General features: G+C 42.8%; 2 protein-coding genes across 10 annotated transcripts in view; one reads left to right on the top strand and one right to left on the bottom strand.

The window, feature by feature from the left end:
- Positions 1-9,083, bottom strand: part of LOC111244071 (homer protein homolog 1-like) — a 17,824-nt gene extending 8,741 nt beyond the window's left edge. Inside the window, exons 1-2 of one of the 6 annotated variants that reach the window (XM_086979183.1) lie at positions 9,013-9,083; positions 1,189-1,681 (exon numbers count right to left, since the gene is read on the bottom strand). In XM_086979183.1, the coding sequence (XP_086835309.1) occupies positions 1,189-1,655 (467 nt within the window). In that variant the 5' untranslated portion in view covers positions 1,656-1,681; positions 9,013-9,083. Of the gene's footprint in view, positions 1-1,188; positions 1,987-5,505; positions 6,204-9,012 lie in introns of those variants that run through there. The other 5 variants (XM_086979181.1, XM_086979180.1, XM_022790664.2 and 2 more) reach the window with 5 other exon arrangements.
- LOC111244072 (uncharacterized) overlaps positions 7,535-10,123 on the top strand; it is a 7,648-nt gene continuing 5,059 nt past the window's right edge. Inside the window, exon 1 of one of the 4 annotated variants that reach the window (XM_022790669.2) lies at positions 7,535-7,675. The gene's annotated coding sequence lies outside the window, so the exon portion shown is untranslated. The other 3 variants (XM_086979185.1, XM_022790668.2, XM_086979186.1) reach the window with 3 other exon arrangements.

Below are 10,123 nucleotides of genomic sequence, written 5' to 3'. Positions count from 1 at the left end.
ATGTAGAGAGAGAGAGAGTTGCTGTGTGTCAAAAATTGCTTTTACAATGCTCGAAGTGCTGCTTCGCCCTATTTGCGCATAATGGCAAATATGCTAGGAAAGCCATCGTTCAACGGTGGAATGATGTGCGATAAAAAAATGAGACAAAAAAGCACCATAAACATAGCAAGAGCATTCGCAATATAGGCATGATCGGCAATATAGCTACGATAGGCTTGGTAGCTCGATATATAGAATTGTTGTGGCACGGTTGCAGGCCCACAAAACCCGTCATGCGTTAGGTCAAGGCTACCTAGGCTTACTTTTCAAGCAATACGCTTTTATGCAGTCTATGAATAAAACTAAAAAAAGGTTAGGTGTGAATATAGAAACAAACTAAAATCTTCTCTTCATTTTAAAAGGCCCTGTAAGAAGCAGGGCAAATGCTTGTGCTCGATTCGGTAGGCAATCCTTGGTTAACGAGAAAATAATTAGGGCTGCCCCTAGTGTACTTCAGCATCTAATTTGGTCAAATCACAAAAATGCTATATCATCAACTATTTAGAAATGTTTCGAGTAAACCTATAACTCACTAGAGTACAACAGAAGTAATGAAATAAAGACATGTAAAAGCTCACTAAAGAAATATGAATTAGCTAATTAAGCACATTAAGTTATACGCATCTCACGCTTAACTTACAACGCCACACAAACTACTAAAATTAGTTATTTCCACCTAATAGTGGATAAGCTGTAGCTTATGGGAACGGGTGCGTCAACTGTATTTGACCTAATTGCCGCGGCCCCTTTGTTTGCTTTGTAAATCGCGGTCCGTTAAAATTGTCTTTATTGATGAGGGTTGTCCGCTACCTATCTGTTCGCCTCACAGAAAAAGCCAAACATCGATTATCAAGTCGCCGGCTTCTGCTAGCTATAGCACTACACCATAGGACAATTTTCAAGAGACCCAGCAAGATCAGTGGAACGCGCTGTTCTTAGTTACATTAGTTTAGAGGTCTACTCGGTGATTTATTCTTAAGCCCTGTTCATTGCAATCGGTGGTTTGCCCGCAGAAACTTATTACAAAATATAGCTACGTTTCTTGTTTGTACAGTTCGATAAACTGTGAACAGTTCATCTAAGCTTTGGCCTAAAAAAATGATCCACGTAGACGTTTGTCGTCATTGATGTCGTCGATCTTATGCTCACCGTTTTTTGTTTCCACCGCTGCTGTTTTTTGCGAAGGTTCCACAAACGCTAGCCAATTGGTAGAGAAGCTCATGCTGCTGAGGTAGGCCGTGACCTGACTGGATTGCCTTAAGTTCCTGTTCAAGAGCGTTAAGCAAATTGTACGCCTCGGCTCTGCTCGACGGCAACGAGGGGACTCCGTGGCCAGCGGAGTGGCCCTTTCGTGATGATGAGGCAGAAAGCGTGCGATACGATTGCGTCCGATGGCCCATACCCATTCCGGACCCGACCCGGACCTCATCACCGACGGTGTCAGGACACTCGTGGTAACGCCGGCTTTTCGCTTGAATTGCCCGTTTTAAGGTACCATGAACATCGTCGCTCACCATCGATGTATTGATTCGGCTACATGATCGGCTGCTGCCTCGTTTCAGACCTCCGCAGGGCAGTACTGGACCTACGGGTCCTTTGACACCTCCACTGGACATCGTTGTACCTTAGATGAGCGCGTTAACTAGCGTTGAATGCGTGAGGACGAAGAATGGCACCGATGGGGATTGTAGCAATCAGTTAATGCTTAGTATAATATTTTCACACACATGCAAACACGTCCGTTCTTCAAATCGAGTACAAAACTGTATTTGGAGCATCCGAATGCTGGCTCACTGGTTGGTCAAAGAGTGCAAAAAACTACAGTTCACCATGCGCCGTGTGTGAATGCGAGATGAACTTTCCTTGCCGACGATTTCTTCTCCAGGTAACAAACTCACGTTGTGTTTAGCTTCCAAATACAAAGCCTTCAAACATCGACCAGCTGCTCTGTGTAATGGAGGAAAATTGGTGAGTATCTCGCTTTTCACTATCCTGTGTTTGAATTGTACTCATGCATAGGAATACGCACTTCTTGTGAGAATTCACACACATTTATTACTGAGATTCAATAGACAGAAAACCACGAAATTCCCACAAAGCTCCATAGGCCTGCTTTTTCAACAGGTACTGGCTCGTGCTGTCGGTTAGTGGCGTTGAAAACGAGGTAAGCAGCTAATTGTGAACCGAGGTCGGAGTTTGAATGCTGGCCATCCGTCGGCCAACTCGAACATAAAGACCGTTGCTTGGCCCTACGGTTAATCAACTCTAATGCGCGGCTCGAAGCCCGCGTGTACTTTCCACGAAATACGAAAATCGAAAATAGACCAACACGGAATTCAACTTACTTCAACGGACTACCACGGCCCCCACTATTGACTTCAGGGTTGGTGCGTGTTCTGTACCTAGTCTCCTCGGTTTACAGCTACGCCATCAATGGCCCCACAAAACAACGACCCAGCCACACGGGTGTGTTCACCAGCTGACGTACGGGTCTCGGCGGCCATTCAACTGTCGTCTTGTATAACCTGGGTGATGGTAACTTGGCTGGCTCTGGCTTCAGTCCTCGTCTATCCGCTGGTCGTCCACCGCCGAAATCCTCCGCCTCGCGCCTTCAGACCGCCTGGGTCTGCTTCTGACCTTGCCCCGCTCTCTTGCTGCTCCGATATCTTTCCTGTCTGTCGGTCTCGGCACCCATCGCGCCTAGAGCCACTAGTAGCAGGCAGCAGGAGAACCAGGACTAGGATGCCGCCACCTTCCGAAGGCCACCCTCTCCCGGGCCCTTTGCCGTTGTCGATGCCCTCCCTCAATCCTCCGCGGCTCACGTGTATCCGCTGTGAATGGAATTGTTCGGATAGTTTGCGTTCGGTTTGCTGTGCCCCTCTGCGCAGTGGACGCCTCCCTTGGCTGCGCCTAGTCGTCGAGAAAGTCGGCAGCCGATGACCAACGGCCTTTTTTCTATATGAGAACTATAGTGAGTTCCAGTGGGTTGCCCCGACAGGGCGCGGAGAACTGAGGGCAGAGTATCCTAGGCAGAAGCATAATCTCTGTTCCACACATATGATGAACTTCTCTTCCCAAAACCCTTTCCACGGAGAGCAAATGAAAGAGGAAGGCTACTGAACACAGCTGTTCATAGCCAGCAATGTACGGTGGGTCGAAGCGGGTTGAATTGGCGAAAAACATACGGGAGCCAACGGGAATTTATGCCCCTGCCGGGACAACTGTCAGCCAATGTAGCCGCCAATGAAAGCATCCAACCGAGCCTTTTCCTGGGCCACGTAAAGATCACGAGCAGCAATAGTGTATTGTTATAGGGCTAATTTGTACCTTTTTTATCTTTCAACCTTTTTCACACCTGCCCTTTGATGGACCTAGTTTCTGTAGAGGTTGAAATTTTGCAACAATAAATGCGTACGCGTTCTTCGAAAGTTAGTAAGTGCTATGAGCAAAGGTAAAATCACTGAAAGGTTGGACGCACGTGCGAGATACTGTAGGTTGTGAAGACTGGGACATGTTTAAACAAGACTTGCAGATGATTTTGTATGGACGCACACTCAGGGGTTTGAATTGTTGACATATTAAATAAAAGTATGTTTACAATAACTGTTAAGTCAGCCATGATTAAGTATCTAACAGCATGAGGATGAAGAAAAAGTTCAAGGGAATCTGTTTCTCCGTGAGCGCAACATGTAAAGGAAATCCTATCGGATTAAACTTAACATGATAGTCCAAAAAAAAAACAAAAATATGCTGTTTTATTTGCTACTATCCAGAGCGTAGTTGATTAGTGTTTTCTTTTAATAACTGTAAAGCTGATATTTGCTTGGCAAGCGCTGTTGTGAGAAATTGAATAATTTTGAAGTCAATAACGACTATCCGAGTGGAAATATTCAGCTTCAACCCTTTGCCAACATTAATTATTACGTACGTTTTAATACGCCAGATTTACGAAGCAAATATCACGAAATAAGAAGGTCGTGCTTGTAAAATAAATTGACACAGTTGAGAAACGGACTACCTAGAGATATCTAATTTAGCACCTTATACTGGCGAGTTAGTTCTGGCATTACCACGGAATGTAATATTTTTGTTGTATCATGGATCAAAAACTAAAATCAATGAAAAAACTCAGTTCCTTAAAAAAGCTTACATATAAATAAATTTTAAAGTTTACTTCTACTGGCCAGCAAATACAAGTGCGTAAACATTTTTTTTTAATTTTAAAACTTGTTTTTGCGAAGTGAGTTGATAATTAAAGAAATCTTGATAATAAAAGTAAGCTTCCGTTGGGGCACTTACGTTTCGCGTAGCGTTTTGAAATTGTCTTACAAATTGAAAAATCTGCATTTTTGCAATGTTACTATTGCTTCAGTGAACTGAAGTGTTTTACAGACCTCGAAAGCTTTGAGCAGCTCTTTAAATATTGTAAATTCGAGGTGATTGTATAATTGACCTGGTTAATAAAAACTATTGGTTAATGAGTGGATGATATACTTGTTACTAAAAAAGTTGCAGTGGTATTATCACTAATTAAATAATTAATATCTAATTAATCATTTTTTCATTGCACTCAGTAAAATTTCATTACCCAAGTTCCTCATGCGCACATGCAAGGCAATGCAATCACGTACTTTGCTTGGAAGTCTTTTCAACACAGCTATGAATGAATTAAAACGTTCTCCTTAAAGTAATGCGTCTTGTCGGTTTTGTAAACACTTATTACTCAGGTACCTTACGCTAAAAAGATCTCTTAACAACGTGATGCCACTGTAAGGAAAACGAGCATCTTTGACCCAAGTTAGTTGTGTGAGTCGTAACTAGTTGTTATTAACAAACTACTAAAATTATTATATATGAAAATGTTATTAGAACTCCAAAAAAGTATCCGAGATCTTTAAGATCCCCAAGATTTCTTCAATAAAATGCGTGGCCTAAACTTAGGCATACGTGTGGTTTCCAAACTGACTATGAATCATTGGCGAAAATGTGTTCAGGTGGGCCAAGCAATCTATAAAGTGACTTCTCAGATTTTCTAAATTGCAAGAAGGTTAGGTTAGGTTAGGTCCAACAGGTAGGTGAACATACTTTGTCTCATGCTGGAAGGAGTCAACTGTCTAAATCAATGCTTAGTTGAGGCAGTACCGGACCTTAAACTAAGTAATGCATTCGTTTATCATGTTAGAATTTAGATCGTGGATATCTCATTGTATAATAGTTGTTTAGACTTTATTAGTCGTTGGTAAAAATAGCCAAGCTCTGAAGTAAATGCGCAGTCGTTAACGTTTCCAATGCGTTTGATCGCTCTCGAAAATACGCGCGCCCTGTTTTATTGACCATCTCACGGCCGCCTCAACGTTACACTGATGAATAAGCAGATATTTTGTTACCTAAAAAATGAAAAACCTGAGATTACCTTAACCCTGATTAAAAAATTTGTTTTTTTTTGTTTTGCTTAACATCACTTACCCGATGCTGGCACTTTGAGCAGTCATATTGGGTTCGTTTTTGCCTTGTTTTCTCGTCTAAATTTCTCTTCATTTATAGGTTACGCTTCACTGACCACAATTCAGCTTCTTCTGTGTTACTACTTTTCTTCTAATCCTCTCTCTCTCTCTCTCTCTCTTCTTTGTTTGTTATTATATATACATATGTAACCACTATCCTTTGCGTAAGCGGCCGCTGCCTATGACTACCCCATCAACGGTACTCGTGCAATAAGCGATGAGGGCATCGAGGTTAGTGTATGGGAGCTGTGCTTAGGTGTGTATGGGCGCAAGTGCTCCAGAGATAGCTTCAATGGATAACAGCTGCAGCGGTGGAAGTGGTAATAGCTGAGACGTCATTGGAATGACGGCAAGAGACCACGGTCGAATATGACCATGACGCTGGTTCTACGGCCTGGATGAATCTGTAGAGTCATTAACGCACAGAAGGAAGAAAAGCCTATCGGAGGACGTGATGTGCTCCCGAGAGACAATGAAGCTTATTTCTAGGAGAGAGCGAAAAAGCGTTTCTTCTATTAATACTTTATTAGTCCATCCCTTTCTTAGGTTAACTTATATTTTTGAATGAGGAGTGTGCCTTTCTTGTATTTTTGCCTTTTTCTAATCTGTATAAAATACTATAATATAGCGTTTCTGCAGTTTCTTTGGTTCGATTTGTCAACGGGATGAGGTTGACGCCGACACTAATAAGAAGACGATATCCGTTTAAGACTGTTGCACTCCTTTCCCTATGCCCTTTATGGCAGAGATTTTCCGTTTAGCGCCTTTCTGTCTTGTTCTTTCTCTTGGTATCTATTTTGTATTGTGACAACAGCTACGACTGTGCCCAGCTATATGTGCTCTTCTCAAGCAAAGGCGTTTTGTACACTACCACCTCGATCGCTGGCGTCACCTTTAACGCCGCCCCGTTCTCACTATTTCGTCGAACGAACAGCCGATGCATGGATAAAGTGTGCCCATTCAGGTACAAAAGCAGTTATCGCCGCTATCGCAGTACAACAACAGTACCGAGGAAATAGAACAAGGCATCGGTGCCTGAGTTTTCTCCTTGTTCCCTTTGTTTGTTTTCTTGATGGGCCTTTCTATTAACTGAATCGTAAAGGTCCTTCGTTTCCCTCGCCCCTAACCTCATATTTTCTTCTGTCTCATCCTCTCCCTCTGGAGCTCGCGCCTCTATGCTCGACCTGCGCTACTTCACCTTATTATTAAACTCGCGTTGGTGATTCCGCTGCTAGGTGTGGCGATGCCCCTTGTTTATCTACTGTGGCTCAGGCCTTTATTACTGCTCCTCTATGGTGATCAAGCGCTGGGTGTTCACAAATGTTTGCTGTCTTCTTCTTCTTCTAGGGATGTAGCAGAAGCACATCGTCATTTTTAGTCGTAAAGGGTGCGCCTCCCTGTATATGTATCCGAATAGATTCGAAAGATTTGTTTCTAGATGAGATATTCGAGGTGGCCGGGGCTCTTACTATTTATAAACATCGATTGGACAACAGCTGGTCACGAAGAAGTGCTGTCTGGTTGATCTTCGTTGGTTTAGTTATTTCATCTAGCTTGTCTATTTGGTCGATGGTTGGTTTGGATGCTGATCTTTTTTCTAACTCGTATTAATCTTTCTTCCAGTATTTCTGCTCTTGTTGGTATAGCTCATTACGACTTTGACGGTCAGTCTGGGAACAGCCAAAGAGATTGCTGAATTTCTCGAACAGTCATCAATCCTGCGCATGTACCAAGCGCCATATATCAACGGAAATCGCATCCGATACCACTACACTTTAGACACAACTGTATGTCCCACTGCAGCAGCCACGGATTTTTCAAATGAAATATAATTAGTGGCGTGCTCAGCAATTCTAGATGTCAATCGTTGTTAGTACGTACGGTGACAACGACAACATCAATCATAACAATAACAACAACTCTCATTGGTTCCACAGCAGCAAGCGCTATCACGCTCCAAATAGAGCGTGCGCACCAGGACACAGCGGAAAAGGAACTATTTTGGTGCTTTTTTATATTCTTTTGCTTTCGCAAAGCTACGTAACCAGTTTTACTTTGATGACTTATTCATGTCGCCTTCGTCAGAGCTTGATTCTAGCAACAGGAAAACACGAGCGGCCAATTTAGCCTAGGTTAGTTGCAATGGTTTAATTGTATTGTTTCTACCCGCTGCTGTTTGCGGGTCGCCATTGCTTCTGGTAGGAACCGCCGTAACAGAGGCAACAAATAGGCAAATTGCAGTGCAGGAGGCAAAAACGCAATTGTAGCCTTGACGCATCCCCATAATTAGAAGACGATGTATAAGTGGATAGTACGTAATTAAGTGCGACAAGATTGAAGTGCATACTTGAACACCAGTCATTGACTACGAACGCTACTCGATGACGCTGGATATGTTTCGTACGCTCGACAGCAGTCGAACAAGTTTGTAATAATGGCTGATGACTTTCGCTAGTATATTCTGGCATATAACTGTCAACTTTCTTTATTCATACAACCTGTGCAACATTCATGTGTCCTTACTACGGTCCGCAGCAGTGATCCTACGTTTTTGCTTATCATAACATATGCATCATCCTAATTGCCTCAAACTGGCCGCCCAGTTGGACCGAAGCAAAAATCTGAGGCACGACATACAACTTCTATATGTACACACTTTTACACTGATTACATGCAGCCATTGCAATGCACCGTGATCGCACCATTCGATACTACTTTTTAAGTATGTCGAGCTTCTTCCGGCCAACAGCGTGGCATACATCAACTAGCGCATGAACTAGTCAATTAACATCGATAGCGCGAAGCCTCTGTACTTCTGTAGAGGTGCCTTAATTTCTCGGCATCACTCACAAATGCTACAAAGGCAACAGCATCGGTGGCTGCATCAATAAAGAAATATCGTCGCGCGACGAAGTGCTGCTACCATAAATGTCGCACGTGTGCCTGGAGCGCTCAAGATGACGCGGAGGTTTAAAGACCACAGACCGTTGAAGACCGTTGAAAAGACGTTATCGTATTGAGCACGACGGTCAATGTTCTTTCAGTGTCATCCTTCTTTTTCGAAAGTATTCTTTGCCTGCAGCAATAAGGATAGCTGCAGCAAAAGCAGCCAGAGCTTGGGTAGTTGGATTGTGGCACCCCTTTAGGCGGCTACGCGGTTTTAGGTCGTCCTGGTGACTTGAGAATAATCCAGGAATATGCAAGGGCCGAATGCCGTAAATGATTTTGTTACTCTGTTGTACACGGAAAACGTTCAGAGCACATAGCAGTGCAGCGCAACATTGAATAAGATTGTACCATGCAGTATTTGACAGCGATGAACAAAGGTGTCGGCGATCACGCAGGAGGAGAAACGTAACCTTGTTTATTTTTTCTTAATATACGGATACACACAGACGTACACACGCACAAACATGTAAACCCATGCACACGACCAGACACTCATAGACAGGTACACGGGCATCTGTACCCAGGACATCCACGAAGAGTCTCTACTCTGTACGGCTGGGACCATGCTTACGAAGTGGCGGCAGCCCTTTCGCAGCTGTTTGGCCGATGCTGGAAACGGCCCTTTCCACGACCGCTTGGCAACGGGGGGGAGAGAGAATAAGAGAGAAGGGAACACGCCATCGGGCCCTAAGCAATACCTGACGACTAGCGAAACTCGGTTCATTGAGCGAATACGCGCCAATTGTAAACTGAGTGACGGCGACGGCTGTGAACGAGCGCGATGACGCGCGGGTAAACCGACAGTTGTTATGTTCGAAACTTAGTGTAAATATTTGAATGTACAATATGCGTATGTGGTGTGTATCTACGTAAACTAGAAGACAAAACAACCTAGTTTTAGGTTGGACCTGAAAGGAAATAGAATGCTCGACGGGATTTGATGGTTCTGCCTAGAAGTGAGATCATGGTGTTGTTCCTTGAATAGAACTTGGTTTTGTTAGTTACAAATACGCAAAGAAGCAGCTTGTGAAATGTTATCTTAAACATTACTAGCTAATAAGGTGCTGAGTCTAGGTAAATCAGTATTCTACAAACTACGTCCTTGGTCTTCGCTATGAACAATACAGATACGATATGCACAGACAGGAACAACGATTTGATAATAGTTGTTCCCTTTAGTTAACTGTTACATAGTACTGAGCGAAATAGCACAGAGCTACAATACTTCTAAAGAGAATTAACCTGGAGGCGTTGAACTCAATCGAAGAACAAGCCACAGGAACTACCAAAATGTCACATTTTAAATCCATCTTCGATTAAGAAACTAGATGCTACAGTTTTATTGGGAGTCAAATGACCAGTAATCACTAATAATTAAATAATACTTTGAGTGTCTGTCTGTCCCATGGTAAAATAATCATTTGAATTTGTTAGAAATTAGAGATGTAAATTAAATAAAAAAATACCGAAGGCATTTATTAGGTATCTATATTATACAGCGTTACGCTTATGCTTTTAGTTCGTTGTTAAAACAAATTATTGATAGTGCGATTTATATTTGATAAGCATAGCTGATTTTAAATATAAAAACTGAAGCGTTACTGAGTTCTTTACTATTACCTAAGCAATAT

Source organism: Varroa destructor, unplaced genomic scaffold, assembly GCF_002443255.2.
Source record: "Varroa destructor unplaced genomic scaffold, Vdes_3.0 BEIS01000002.1, whole genome shotgun sequence".
Taxonomy (NCBI): Eukaryota; Metazoa; Arthropoda; class Arachnida; order Mesostigmata; family Varroidae; genus Varroa; species Varroa destructor.
Note: the sequence above shows the minus strand (reverse complement) of the source record. Positions and strands in the feature narration are given on the sequence as shown.